This window comes from Chiloscyllium plagiosum, unplaced genomic scaffold (assembly GCF_037043375.1).
Source record: "Chiloscyllium plagiosum isolate Xiang-an unplaced genomic scaffold, Cpla_swu_hap1 HiC_scaffold_1, whole genome shotgun sequence".
NCBI classification, from domain to species: Eukaryota; Metazoa; Chordata; class Chondrichthyes; order Orectolobiformes; family Hemiscylliidae; genus Chiloscyllium; species Chiloscyllium plagiosum.
Genome location: NW_028270139.1, coordinates 150,592,407 through 150,608,522, shown reverse-complemented (window position 1 = coordinate 150,608,522; position 16,116 = coordinate 150,592,407). Strand labels below are relative to the sequence as shown.

General features: G+C 40.2%; 1 protein-coding gene across 1 annotated transcript in view; it reads right to left on the bottom strand.

Annotated features, from left to right (window-relative positions):
* Positions 1-5,424: 5,424 nt before the first annotated feature.
* The window catches only part of cdc25b (cell division cycle 25B), a 36,300-nt gene continuing 25,608 nt past the window's right edge, over positions 5,425-16,116 (bottom strand). The window contains 7 exon segments of the mRNA XM_043695578.2: positions 5,425-7,714; positions 9,345-9,462; positions 10,637-10,770; positions 11,379-11,477; positions 12,152-12,214; positions 14,894-14,995; positions 15,924-16,097. Coding sequence (XP_043551513.2) covers positions 7,574-7,714; positions 9,345-9,462; positions 10,637-10,770; positions 11,379-11,477; positions 12,152-12,214; positions 14,894-14,995; positions 15,924-16,097 — 831 coding nt within the window. The 3' untranslated portion in view covers positions 5,425-7,573.

Here is a 16,116-nt window from a genome sequence, read left to right as displayed (position 1 = left end):
TATGCTACTTTCTCCCCACCCCCACCCTCCTCTAGCTTATCTCTCCACGCTTCAGGCTCACTGCCATTATTCCTGATGAAGGGCTTTTGCCCGAAACGTCGATTTCGCTGCTCCTCGGATGCTGCCTGAACTGCTGTGCTCTTCCAGCACCACTAATCCAGAATCTGGTTTCCAGCATCTGCAGTCATTGTTTTTAACACATGAAAATATCCCAACAATTAAGGAGAGTTAAGGTGCAGAATTGAGTACGACGGCCATTACAAAAGAGAAAGTGCTAGAAAAGCTAAAAGGTCTAAAAATTGATAAATCTCCTGGCCCCAATAGGCTATATCCTAAAGTTCTGAGGGAGGTGGCTGAAGAAATAGCAGAGGCATTGGTTGTAATCTTTCAAATATCACAGGAGTCAGGGAAAGTCCCAGATGATCGCTGTTGTGAGCCCTTTGTTCAAGAAAGGATCAAGACAAAAGATGGAAAATTATACGCTGATTAGCCTAAGCTCAGTTGTAGGTAAAATTCTAAAATCCATCATTAAGGATGAGATTTCTGAATTCTTGGAAGTGCAGGGTTGGATTAGAACAAGTCAGCATGGATTTAGTAAGGGGAGGTTGTGCCTGACAAGCCTGCTAGAATTCTCTGAAGAGGTAACAAGTCGGTTAGACCAGGGAAACCCAGTGGATGTTATCTACATAGACTTTCAAAAGGCCTTTGATAAGGTGTCTCACATTTGGCTGCTGAGTAAGGTGAGGGCCCATGGTGTTCAAGGTGAGCTACTAACTTGGATTGAGGATTAGCTGTCTGACAGAAGCCAGAGAATTAGGATAAAAGGTTGTTTTTTGGGATGGCAGCTAGTGACAAGTGGTGCCTGCAGGGTTCAGTTGTCCACTTTATATATTAATGATCTGGATGAAGGGATTGGGGGCATTTGGCAAAGTTCGCCGATGATACGAAGTTAGGTGGACAGGCAGGTAGTTCTGAGGAGGTGGGATGGCTGTAGAAAGATTTAGACAGTTTAGAAGAGTGGTCCAAGAAATGGCTGATGAAATTCAATGTGAGCAAATGCGAGGTTTTGCACTTTGGGGGAAAAAAAAATACAGGGATGGACTATTTTCTAAACAGTGAGAAAATTCCTAAAACCAAAGTACAAAGAGATCTGGGATTGCTAGTCCAGGATTCTCAAAAGGCTGACTTGCAGGTTGAGTCCACGGTTAAGAAAGCAAATATGTCATTTATCTCAAGAGGAATGTGAAAGCAGCGATGTGCTACTGAGACTTTATAAAGCTCTGGTTAGGCCCCATTTGGAGTACTGTGGCCAGTTTTGGGCCCCACACCTCAGGAAGGACATACTAGCCCTGGAGCATATCCAGCGGAGATTCACACGGATGATCCCTGGAATGGTAGACCTAACATAGGATGAATGGCCGAGGATCCTAGGATTGTATTCATTAAAGTTTAGAAGGTTGAGGGGAGACCTAATGGGAAGTTACAGGATAATGCATGACTTAGAAAGGGTGGAGGCTGGGAGCTTGTTTCTGTCAGGCAGGGATACCAGGAGCTGTAGGCACAGCCTTGGAATTAGAGGGGGGCAATTTAGAACAGAAATGAGACGACATTTCAGCAGCCAGAGAGTGGTGGACCTGTGGAATTCATTGTCACAAATCGCTGTGGAGGCCGGGCCGTTAAATGTCTTCAAGGCAGAGATTGATAAATTCTTAATCTTGCAAGGAATTAAGGGCTATAGGGAGAGTGCGGGTAAGTCGTGTTGAAATGCCCATCAGCCATGGAGCAGACTCGATGGGCTGAATGGCCTTACTTCCACCTCCTATCCGACTTAAATAGGTGACCCCTTATTCTGAGATCTATGCTCTCTGGTCCGAGACTGCCCAACAAAAACAATCTCTCCACATGCACCCTGTCAAGACACCCATAAGAATCTTGGATATCATTCAAGACAGTGTCCTCTCATTCTTCTAACCTTCAATGAGTACAAGTCCAATCTACTCAACCTTTCCTCATAAGATGTCCTTCCCTACCATTCCTGAAGAAGGACTCATGCCCAAAACATCGATTCTCCTGCTCCTTGGATGCTGCCTGACCTGCTGTGCTTTTCCAGCAATACATTTTCACCTCCCTATCTGGCATCAACCTCATGAACTTGCTCTGGATTGCTTCCAATGTCACCATATCTTTGCTTAGAAAAGGGACCCAAAACTGTTCACAGTATGTCAGCTATGGTCTGCCTTGTATAGTTTTACAAAGACCTTCCTATACATTCATACTCCAGTCCCTTTGAAATAAAGGCCTACGTTCCATTTCTTTTCCTGTCACCCAGTGATCCGGTCCAAATCACACAAACATCTCTATATCTTCGTCATAGCTCACTCTCCCTTGCAGCAAACTAGGAGGTATTCTATTTAGTTGCCTTATCTAAGCCATTGTAATGGAAGATAGCTTCAGGGAGGTGGCCACACTGCAAGTTCAGTCAGGTAGATAGATGACTGTCAGGAAAAGTAGGAAGATATTACAAATCTCCTATCACTACCCACCCCTTAAAAATACACCATTTTGGATACTGTTAGGGGCAGAGCCTCAAGAAAATAGCAGTGACCACCAAACCTTATGCCAGCATTTCTGTTAAGCAGGGTTTCTCAAGGTTTAAACAAGCAATTGTTTAGGAGACTGTCCAGTCAGGAGCATAGGCATGAGATTATGCAACTGGGAGCAAGACTTCAGGATGGGAGGGTCAATGACATCTCAGAGCAGATACAGCAAATTCTCAAAGGGGACAGTGAATACAGGAAGTTAGACAGGAGGTTAAAAGCAGGAGCTCAAGGGCAGTAATCACTGGATAATTCTTGATGCCATGTGCAAGTGAGATTAATAGGACAGCAGGCCAGATTAATGCATGGCTGAAAAGATGGTGCAGCAGGTACTTATTCATATCTATGGACCATTCCTTCTGGGGTAGAAATGACCACACAAAAGGGTGGCTTGCAACCAAACAGGACCAATATCCTGACAGGGAGATTTGCTACAGCTTCTCAGGAAGGTTTAAATTAGTTTGGTTTGTAGTCTTGATAGGTTTGTAGTCTTGATACAAACCTATCAACCTATGTCACCATATCTTTGCTTAGAAAAGGGACCCAAAACTGTTCACAGTATGTCAGCTATGGTCTGCCTTGTATAGTTTTACAAAGACCTTCCTATACATTCATACTCCAGTAGATCACATCTACTGCTCTGCCCTCAATCCTCTTACTTCAAAAAAAAAATCAAGTTTGTGATTCATGATTTCCCACGCACAAAGCCTCAGGATTCCCTCAACAACCTGCCACTACCAACATCAGGCTCACTGGTCTATAGTTCCCTGGCTTGTCCTTACCACCTTTCTTAAATAGTGGGACCACATCAGCCAACCTCTAGTCTTCCAGCACCTCAAGGACAGTAATATGTACTACCTGTACTATCAACAATACAAATACGCTGATGTCTTGAAACACAAAAAAAAGTGGATAAACCCCCAGGACCTGATCAGGTGTACCTTAGAACTCAGGCTAGGGAAGTGATTGCTGGCCCTCATTTGTATCAGGTGGTTGTGAAACTTGACAGGGTTCAGAAGAGATTTACAAAGATGTCACCAGGGTTGGAAGGTTTGAGCTATAGAGTGGCTGAATAGGCTGGGGCTGTTTTTTGCTGGAGCAGGAGAGGCTGAGGGGTGACCTTATAAATCTCCAAGATAATGAGGGGCACAGAGAGGGTAAATAGATAAGTGTGCAGCAGGGAGGACAGGAGAATAATCCAGAACTACAGGACATTAGGTTAGGGTGGGCAGTGGGGCACAACAAAGAAAAGATTTAAAAAGGACCAAAGGGTCAACCTTTTCACAGATGGTGATGCACGTATGGAACAAGATGCCAGAGAAGTGGTGGAGGCTAGTACAATTTTATTTAAAAGGCATCTGGAAGAGTATAATAGGGCTTGCCAGGATATGAGCCAAGAGTTGGCCAATGGGACTAGATTAGTTTAGAATATCTGATTGAGCTAGACCAAAATCAGGCCAAAGGGTCAGTCTCCACGTTGTACATTTGACTATCTCAAATGAAAAATCAAGTAGTCAGCAGGTACTGCAGCATCTGTGGGGAGAAAGGAATTAATGTCGATTCTGCTACCTTATTGTTTACAATTGATAGGTTCCAAAGTTAATTTTTTTTTTACTGCAAGTGCTATATTGAAACCATCTACAAATATATTCCATTTCACTTCCATATGTGGGAATATCAGAACCCCAGTTTGGAGCATTTTTTTTTTTTTTTAAATATAAAGATTAGGTAGCATGGCTGACAGTTGTACTCTTGGAAATAAACAAGGATGTTTGAAGAACAGGAAACTGGAGTACAGCCCTGATCTCACTGAATGAGTATGGACTGAACATCACTTGTGCTCTTACATGCAAGGGCAGAGATAAAGCTCTTATGGCAACACTGGTTTGGGTGTTCAGTTCTCCCCCACTCAGGGAAAGCATTTAGGTTCGGAATTGCTAAGTAGGTGAGATGTTGTGACAGCCAGATGCTTTAGTGGAGCAGATCCTCAAGGATAAACTGGTCCTATTGGGGTTAGGTGTCAAGTGATAGAATGCCTTTTAAGCCATTTGATGGGATCCCATAAAATGGAATGTAGCAGCTTTTATTCTCCATTTATACACAATAGGCCTAGACTCCTGTCAGGTAGCTGTGTATGTTAAGATAGCCTGATCTAGTAACATTAGTAAGGTAGACTACAGCAGGTCAGCACAATACAAGCCTTGGCACATGCAACTAGGGCAGGCAATGGTCAGCCAGTGGAACATAATGGTCTCACCATTGAGTGATACCACCTGTTTTGAAGAAAGTTAGGGTCCTGTGTTATCAGAGCAAAAACCTGTGGAGAAGCAACCAAACCTCATTCCCTCAACTTCTCATTCAGCCTAAGGAATGTCTAATTGTTTGGTTGTAGGACATGTCCAAATAAAAAAAAAGTCATCTTTTGTGATCAGCCCAGCTTTGGACATAACCTGATTTTATCCCCTGGCTTTCAAACTTTGCTCAAGTGCCAGATGCTGCTCACATGCCAGTGGGACCAAACCACATTTCCTCAAACTATTCTGGGGTTATGAGCAATCCAATTTCCATGACTTGTTGATAAGTCACAACAGGTAGACTTGTACATTTGGGCTTTTTGACTTTGCTGGCAGCTGCAGTGCAGGCTGAAAATGGGAAGCTAGAGCAGAAAGGCAAACGTGCCAACTATTTGCAGAAAATAGAACTTGTCAGGGACATTAGTTGTATGCAGGTCAACCATTTAAAGTCTGATGGAAGGGTGTTGGTCGTTAAAATTAGAAAATGCCAATGACTGAGAGAAAGTTTGCAAATTTGTTGAAGATCAACTTGATTTTCCATCTGTAGCCATTTATTTCCCTGCAGTCAAGCAGTTGGCTAAAGTACATCTCCACAGCAAACAATTAAACCATACTTTCATTATTACAGCCACATGGCAACAAGCATTAAGTCATACCAATTCCATACTTATTACCAGTCATTTCACTGTTCAATTAATCAATCTCCATGGCAGTAATGACCAATATCCAAGCTTATGCAGCATTGAACATATAGCGTTGATCAGTTCAGGCAGTATAGAGATTGATACAAGATTTTAAATGTAATTTCCCCAACAGTTTATGTTCAAAACGGCACACGCTTGAGTAATTGGCCAAGTATCAGACTTATGCACATTATGGGTAAAGTAATAAATTAAGTTGGTCCAAACCTACTGTGGTGTACTGAAATTTACAAATGTTCTGTTGGTTCAAATGTAGAGTATGGCAACCAGAAAAGATTAACAAGTTAAACCATGTGGCTCAACTTTCAAGACTGCATATACATGGACTTCATTCTTGCTTAACCTTAGAATTACTCAAACTGACTTCAAAAGTGAGTGGCTAAAATGAGAGTTCTTCCCATGAGCAGCAGTAGCTTCAGGTGCTTGCCTGAATTTATCTGCACCCCTGTAGAAGTTATACACTGCTTATTTAAATTAAGGCAGTGAAAAAATAGTAATGATTGCTTCGCTCACAGTACTTCACTTGTGGGAAAAAGCTTGATATTTTAGCAAGTTGCATGAACAAAGATGTTAAATACAGGAGTGTGTGTCCAGGAGCCAATCTGGAGATAGCCCACCACAGGAAGGCCATGAATAACCCCCACTCAAACAGCAACATACTGAATAGTCCAAATTTTAAGGCTTTCCTTCCACTCAGTCACTAGTCTCACATCTTACCATTGATCTTTTCATAATATGAAAAGAATGTAAACTTAAAATTCAAGATATGAAAGTGATGGAAATTTGTAAATTATGATTGAATTGTCCAGGAACAGATTAAAATCCTATAAAATAAATTCATGGTTGACCATGACATTGTTTTCACTTGCTACTCCATGTGCCATTTGAAACTTGCCAAGTGTGCACATCTATTGTTTAGCAAAACTTGCACTAAATTAGGAACTTATATGCAAAACTCCAACACATCAACTTATTCACCTGATTGAGCCAATACATCTTTGAAAAAGGAACGCCAAACAAAATGTGGACAACACAAATAGAAAAATGTTGGCAATGTTTTTGGTTCTTAATGTATGAAATATGACACCATATTCATTGCAAAATGTCACAGGAGCTGAGCTCCCATTCCAAATGTTAAGTGCTGCATGAACAGAATTTTCACAGGATTAGTGGTTTCAAAATAGTTTGGCAGATCAGAAATTTAACCATGTGCTATACTCAAATTTAACTAGTCTGAAAAAAGGGACTAGGTTTTAATATAGTAAAAAAGGAACAGACCAGACTACTCAAAGTGTAGTCTCAAATGTAGCTCGACTGATTACTTCAACTTTTTCTTAAGTTGACTCAAAGTTCAACTTCCAATCTACATGTGGAACAATTGGAAGTTAGCAATGATCTTAAATCATGAGTTTAAGTCCAAGGCCAAATATTTGTTAGCACTGGCCTCACGGGGTGGATTTACATATTGGAAGATCAAGTGGATGTTAAGGAAACGCATTCACTTTTTTCCTTCCTCAAAATCATTATTCGTATAACTGGCCTGTCTGTTGAGACAGCTCTATGAGCATCCAACATTAGAAACCCTTGCTGGTACCAGAATTAACACTACTGCATTTACAACGGTGTACACAATCAGAACAGCCAGCCATCTAGAATCCCAATAGGTTAAAATCAACCTTTTATATCTTTATGCAGCAGTTCCATCCACTGGCTTTACACGCCAATGGATATTGAGGAAGTCATCTACTCCAAACTAGGCACAAGTTTAAAACGTTGAATCTGTGGTCCCTGCCCACATCTTACTAGCTCAACATTGTTGAGCACAGGTAATGAAACAGCAAGTGTTGAAAACTAGTTCTTGCATCCTAATTAACTGCAGTACCCGCTGACAACCAAATCTGAGGCATTATTATACAATAAGATGGAACCAGCCCAGGAGTTCAAAGAACTGCCTTCCATCCATCATAAAAGGCCCACATCTTCACAACTTCTTCAGCCGGCTGTACATATCCCTCTTGCTTCGTTCACCTGCCCACGTCCTGCTCTTAAAGCGGAATTTCCTAAGATCCTCTTTGAAATCTTCATGATTCATTGGGCGGTAACTCTGTGGCTCACAGTAAAGCTAAAAAAATGGAAAATGCATTATCTTTGGTTAGATTTACAAGAAACAGCACAAAGAATTATGACTAAGTGACAATAAATTGTCTGGTAACAAGTTATATAGTTATTTACACCTTTTCAAGTGCAGGCTCAAGAGGAAAAAAGGTGTAAATCATCTTTAATATAGGCAGATAGCAGCCACCTCAAGATACAAGATCATACAGATCACATTTTGTATGAACAAAATCCATAGAATCTAAGATAGATAAAAATCACAAGTCATCTCTTTAAAATTGCATGTTAATTTGGAAGCATGGGAAAAGCTGAAGATCTCTTACAGTCTTAAGTTTAAAAAAAATCAACACCAGGTTATATTCCAACAGGTTTAACTGGAAGCACTAGCTTTCAGAGCACTGCTCCTTCATCAGGTGGCTGTGGAGGACAATTGTAAGACAATTTATAGCAAAAAGTTTAGTGATGTAACTGAAATTATACATTGAAAAATACCTTGTTTGTTTGAGTCTTTCATCTGTTCAAATACCCATTACAGTTTCACTTTCATGTGTAAATCAATTTTAAAAAAAAAAATTAACAATTGGTGTTAACCCAGTGGTGTTCAGTGCCATAATGTTTAACACAGATTCTAATCTTAAAAAGAGAGATAAGAGTCTTACATGAATTCATAGTTTTTGAGCAGAATACAATGCAACTCCAAGTACAAATTCACCCCACAAAACATATGTATTGCGCACCTGTGTGCACACGTATCAGTCTGTCTGGGATGGAACACTTCAGCGGTCCAGGACATGCAACTTCAGACTTCAGATGACCATCCTCCAAGGCGGACTTCAGGACAGAGAGCAGCAAAGTGGCTGAGCAGAGGCTAATAGCTAAGTTCCATCACCATAGGGAGGGCCTCAGCCTGGACCTTGGATTCATGTCACACTACAGGTGACCACCATTGCACTATACACACCAACACATCCTCAGTCTTAGACCACTACACTCTCGCACACTCAACCCCCCCCACCCCAGACACTCCTACATGCACCCCCTCAGACTTAGACACTACACTCCCATATACACTCAACTCCCCTGCCCCAGACAGACATATGTTTGTGGGGTGAATTTGTACTTGCAGAGTTACATTATACTTTGCTCAAAAACTGCATGAATTCATGTAAGCCTAATCTTGAGAAATATCAATCTAAACATTATGGCACTGAGAACACAGGGGACTAACACCTTCAACATATTGTCTGGCTAACACCAAATGTTACAGCTAACCCGAGAATGTAACTTTAAGTGCTTTGCGATTTACACATGAAAGTGAAACTATCGTGGTACTCAAACAGATGAAAGACTCAAACAATTAAGGTATTTTTCAAAGTATAATTTCAGTTACATCACTAAACTTTTGCTATAAATTCTGTGTCTTACAATTGTGTCCTCCACAACCACCTGAAGGAGGAACGGTACTCCAAAAGCTAGTGCTTCTAATTAAACCTGTTGGACCATAACCTGGTGTTGAGAGATTTTTAAACTTTGTACACCCCAGTCCAACACCAGCATCTTTAAATAATGACAGTATAAAGACAATTGTGGTCATTTGTATAGTCTACTAAGATGTTAAAAACAGGAAAAATCCCTACTTTAAATTTGGGGAAAAATTCCTTGTAGCCACCCTTCAGGATGTATAGCTCTGGGTAATGCAGTTTTGGGTAGTCTGTGCCATTCACCTCACGATCCTTTTCACGCAGAAAACGGCACCTGAAAAGGGTTAGAAAATCCCAGAAAACTTAGCACTATTTATTGAAGGCACTGGTTAAGAACGAAGCTTACACAGATAGCAATTTCCCCATTTAGAACCAGATGCCCAATGTAGTTTTATTAGATATTCAGTTCTACATTAAATCATAGCAACTTCCCTGATCCAAGCACCCAACATGACCTAGCCTGTATAGTTATTTTAGGTGAAGACCAATCCATTTACCTCTATTCAGAATGGGCAGACTTTCACAAGATGGCCTTCTTGAGAGCAATATAAATGCTCATCTGGACTTTAAACTTAGAATCAATTTCACCCCTCAAATCAACTCCAGATACAACAAAACAATGCAATGACTAAATCATAACACTACAAGGCTCATCTTTACAAGCACATTTCTCATCTGCTAATCCCCCATGGCTAGCTCCCCTTAAGGTGCATGGTGAGCAGCTTTCTTGAAACACTGCCATCTACATGCTTAGATAGAGCCATAATGCCCATTGAAGGAACACCAGGATTTTTGATGGGACACTGAAGGAGCCTCATAGGAAGTTAGTCGTATTACGGCAATGATTCAAATGACTGACTCAAAAGTTACTTCATAGAATAAGCTAAATTCCATCTGCCTATTAAGTACACATTTAGTTCACTGAAATCGATTGGCTGGTATTTAGTATGTCAGGAAATTTGAATTAGGTACTAATAACTCTACAACAAGGGCTAATTCTTATAAATTAGAACCAAGCCATTTTAGAAATTATGTCAGAAAGCATTTGCTCCAAGGATAGTGGGAATCTAGAACAGTTCTGAGAGGGTAAGAATGCAGGTATACGTTTTAAAGAGACATTGAGGCAAGGAATCTGGAAACGTTACAATCAACCATAAGCCAAATAGTAGCAGAAAGACCATCTTAAAGTGTCTAGGTTACAATATTTTGTTGAAAATTAAAATGGATTCCATTAGTTCCCATATATTCAAGTTATCAGTACACACCCCAATAAAGTGGGCACCACAGTCAGGTATGCCACAGTCTGTAATAGTGGCTACATTCAGACACCCATTTGCCTTTTCAATTACATTTTAACATCCTGACTTCTCCCTTTAGACCCTTATCAGCAACAATGGGAAGTCATATTCAAACCACTAGATTTACTAATTGCACAGACTGCAACTTACATTCTTGGGGCTCGCTCAGATGAGAACTCGCAATGGAAAATTATAATCACTCGCTTAGCTTCATCAACTGGAACAATGGGTTTCTTTAGCAGAAAACTCTCCACCTCTTCCTCCATGTGCAAATTAAGAGCACCCTTAAGGCAAATTAACAATCAATGCTTGGATTCGTGAAGCATGCTAGATATATAGATTATATTAAGACAATGACCACCTTGTTCCTTCCCCTTTACCACTAAATAATTAAGAACTCAGCCCTGAATAAGTGAGCAAAATTGATAGTTTAAGTGGCAGTGTGGAGATTATAGTACAAAATCAAGAAACTTCTGTTTTAAAACTAATACCTCAGTTTCCAATAGATTAGCATGCATAGAAGACAAATGCACTTTAACAAAGTATAGACGAATATTGCTTCAATTCCCAAGTCAGCAGGAACACAAATAGAGAAGTCATTTAGTCATTTGTTTAGACAGAGCACAGTAAGCAGAAGTGTTTGGTTTCATATGTACTGTTAAAGGCAGTGGAGGATTGCAATGTGTCAGATGGGATCTAGCCTGAAGGCCATTAAGAATAGTGGATGCTTATAGCTCACCACAAAACTAGGCTGAAAGTTGCAACGTACAGCACAAGTCCTTCAGTTTGAGTCAGTGGTTAAACTAAACGGAGGCAAAGATTGAAAATAGCAATGACCAAGAGAGCAGGATGTGAAAGTCATTAGCATGCAGTACCCTGGCAATTCACTTACTTTAATGTGCCCGCCTTCATACTCATATGGATATCGGCAGTCAAAAAGCAGGAATTGCTCAACAAATTCATCAAATTCCCCATTCACCAACTGAATTACCTGCAAGACATTAGGGAAAGCAAGCATCACTGACTGGTCATAAAATACAAGAGTACTGCAATCCAGGTATTATTCAACCCACCTTTCACGCAGTTAGAACTTTAACCTGGTCTTCTAGTCCAAAAGGGAAGGAAACAGCCACTGTGCTATGCATTATTAACAAAAACCAAATCAATTTCAGCCTTCAGTTTGGGCACTTTGGGCCCAAAGCATAAATTGAAATGAGGGAGCTAACTACAGTGCCAGAATAAAGCTTCCCTCTCAGATGCATGGCTGAGTAGGTAAATTGATCCACTGACACTCTGCAAAGAAACGCTTCCAAAAAAAAAACCCCACCATCGTCAAAAGGAATGAGAAGTTTCAGACTTTCACTTAAGCTAAGAGGCTGAATAGAAATTTTGCTTTAATTAGAATCTCACTCAAGATGTCTGCACATCTCACGTCTACTTTAACAAGTATCTACAATGTTATTTATATTAAAAACAGGATTACATCTGGAGAGAGCAGAGCTCTCCACTGTTATACACTGGTAGAAAACAGATGCATCATTGCAAAAAGGCTAGCAGTGATTTTTAAAAAACATCAATGCACATAAAACTAAATTTCATTACATCATTAGTCAATCCACACTTTGGACAGCTTTTGTTACAATACTGACATATGTAATTACTTACCATCTCTGCAGTTATATATTGTAACTCTTGGTGTCTTCCCTCCACAGTGGGCAATATATAGGGCTATAAAGACAGAGTGCAAAACATTTGCCAGTTACATAGCTCAAAATACCTAAAAATCAAACAACTTCTCCTCAAAGAACATCAAGGCAATGTTATAACTAAGGATGCTGTGTAACAATTCAGATACAGCTTCCTTTTGCTGCCAGAAAAAGACTTACCTGCAAAGTGTAATACTTAATCCAAGTAATCAAGAGGGTTAGCAGACCTTAACCATCGGTGGCCATGTGGTCTTGGAAGCTCAAACAGATGTCAGCTTCTACAAGGCAGTGGCAAAGTCCAAGCCTCACCATTGACAAACCTATTGCCAGTCATTTGTGACAGGCTTGGCCTTTCCAGAATAACCTTGTTCAAATCAAAAAAGAAAAGCAAGTCATCTCATTGGAGGTTGCTGTCATCACCTTAGTGATAACTGAATTATAGTATCAGAATCCCTACATGTGGGAACAGGCCCAACAAGTCGACAAACCCTTTGAAGAGTAACCCACCCAGACCCATTCACCCTACCCTATGTTTAGCCCTGACTAATGCTAGTAACCTACACATCCCTGAACACTATGGGCAATTTAGCATGACCAATTCACCTAACTTGCACATCTTTGGGCTATGGAAGGAAGCTGAAGCACCCAGAGAAAACCCACAGTCGCCAGAGGCTGGAATGATCCCAGGTCCCTGGTGCTTGAGGTGGCAGTGCTAACCAATGAGCCACCATGCCCCTAACTCGTCCCTAATTAGATGCAGTTACAACCAATTGGTTGAGTGAAGAGAGAAGTGTTAATTCATTCTACTTGATCATCCAAGTTTAAGAACATACACTGGAGACAGGCATGGGGTTCCTGCAGCTAAATGCAGCAATGACATTATTGAACCACATGAATCTATTACCTGCAGGACTGCATCTCTGTGAGGGAGCCAAAGTCAGAAGAAACTGCGAGCAGCTAGTTTTGATAGCTTAAAACTCAATTGCAGCTATATGCAAGTTCCGAGAATGCACTTGTGCTATGCCACAATCTCGGTCCAGGGATCAGGTGATAGCAAGCTCAAAGCCAGAAATCTTTTTTGAATTGGGTTATTGAAAGGCAGAGGGGTCTGCATGGTAATTTCTAATCTTGTTCACACAATGCCATAAATGTCAAGTACCTTTACTGCAACCACTGACATTTAACATGATTAAATGTCAGTCCAAATTAGCATACAAATTTTTAAAAACTGTTTTAGAACAGGAAATTGCTTGTGGTTAACCTGGATTCTAACTTCAAAAAAAGGTCACTAGACATAATTATAGTGATGACTTATGCAAACAATTCCACAAGGAAAGATTGCTTCATGATTTTGAAAATTAGTTTGAAGTGTTGTTGAAAGGTTTAAGGTCAACAGTAACCCAAATTTCTAAATACCTCTGCACAGACGCTAATAATACCTCTGCAACGCACTCAATATTGATGTCTGAAAGATCTCTTTTAAATAATACAACAGAAATCTTTCAGACATCAATATTATTGAGTGCATTGCAGAGGTATTATTAGAGTCTGTGCAGAGGTATTTAGAAATTTGGGTTACTGTTGACCTTAAACCTTTCAACAACACTTCAAACTAATTTTCAAAATCATGAAGCAATCTTTCCTTATGATGGAATTGTTTGCATATCACTAAATATGGCTATAGGCCAAAGGTATTTGAATGTATGCCTTTTTCAGGATTCCATCAGTACTTAGATTCAGTCTCAAATTCTAGTTATTCCCACCCTAGTCAATGACCCAAATAGCTAGAATGACAAACTGAAAACCCTAGCCTATGCCCTAGTTCCAAAATTTAAAGTTATACTAAAAGCTGAAAAAGGTTCAAATTAGGAATCAGATCTTTACCCTTAGAAAAGGAAAGTTAGATAAAATTTAAGGACTTAAAAGATTACATTTAGTGACTTCAAAGCATTTAAAATGGTGCAGAGAGATGACAGCATATTGAAAACACCTTGACTAGTAATTTCACAGGTCCTGGTTAATATAATGAACTATGGAAGCAGATTTAAATTAAATTAAACCTATAGTGAAAGCTGGTCTCAATGACACTGAATGAAACTACCACTGATTACCAAAAAAATTTGATTCACAAAATTCCTTAAGACCTACATCAACATCAGATCCACAGTAGTGGTTGACTTAATTACCCTCAAATACAGAATTGTCTTAATTCAAGGCCATGTCATTGGGGATGGACAACATTTAGAACATCGACATTTCATAAAAAAGATCAATGTCTGAAGTGAATAAACTTGTGTGCCAGTGTGAAGAATAAATGCAACTGACTAAACAACCTGTTTCTACATGATTCCATAAGAAATCAGATTCCCAGTGTTTCTCCTTATGGTTCCAAGGCACTGATACAGGATAAGTGCAGATGGGACTACCTGTTAAATGGTGCCCAATACATGGCTCTGAACATCTGTAGTCCTCAAGGCATACATTCAGGCTATCCCCAGCCCTTCAAGCAATCACTTTTGTAGTACAAGTGTTTGCAGAGTTAGAGATAAGTGCACTAAGATCTGGAGAAGTTGATCCAATTTAAATTTTGCCATTTTAATATACAATGCTGCCATCAATACTCAATAGGCTTTCCAAGACAGAAACTAAGATCCATGAAAGTAGTTTTATATATTTAGGAGGGACTGTAGAAATGCCATACCTTTGTAAAATCTCCAATCATGCGTCTGCAATCATCAATTTGGAGTACTTTGTCAATTTCAGCATCACAGAAAGATTTTGACCGCAATAGAGAATGTTGCTTCTAAATAAGTAGAAAAAAGGCAGAGTATAGGTATTGTATCTGTAAGTCTGACCAGCTTTAAAAGTGATGTTGCTCAAGCAATTATTAAATCTGACTGTTCAATTACTCGAACTAGTCTCAGATCCAAACAGGAGAAAGTGAGGGCTGCAGATGCTGGAGATCAGAGCTGAAAAATGTGCTGCTGGAAAAGCACAGGTCAGGCAGCATCCAAGGAACAGGAGAATCAACGTTTCTGGCATGAGCCCTTCAAGAAGCCCTTCTTCCTGAAGGGCTCATGCCTGAAACGTCGATTCTCCTGCTCCTTGGATGTGCCTGACCTGCCGCACTTTTCCAGCAACACATTTTCAGCTCAGGTCCAAACAGAACTGGTCAGTCTGCCAGACTCATCCAGCCAACTACATCCACTTCACTGAATGAAACCCAACAATGACCAAGTGAAGCACCAAGTCAAACGAGCAACAAGCTGCAGTTAAAGGGGTAAGAAAATGTTGAAAGGCCAGAACCGAAACATGACATGACTGGCAAAGAGAAATAAGACTAAGTTCACACTCCAAACAGTGTATATTGAAGTTAAGCTCAAACAACAAGGACTTCTGAATTGAGTCCCATTAGAAACTAATTATATGGAGCCCAGCTTAAAGACCCTATTCAGAGAAAATATTGACTGCTTAATGTAGAGTTCACCTTTCTACACTAAATGGGTCTACAACGCTTAGAACTGCAACACTCAGCCATGTTTGAATTGCTGCTTCAATCCATCCTTTACCACTCGCCCTTTATTGCGCTCGCATGTTCCAGACAGTTCATTGCCAAGGAGATGTATGCCTTGTTAGTTCAGTTGTAACCAGAGTCTCAGGTAACATTTTCAAATCAAAAGAGATAATCAAGCTACTTGATGTTCCTACCAGAAACAAGACCACAAGCTTACCACTTTCTCAGCACTTGTTTCTTCTGTTATGCCAGCAAGACTTCTCCTCCGTTTATTCTTCACTGGGGTCTCTTCATCTTTGGGCCGATCCACCCGCTTGAGAATGGACCGCATTTCAGGGGCCAGATTTGGAGATTTAACATTACCAGCATAGGACCATTTATGAGGAGCTTCCTAGAAGTAAAAGAATTTT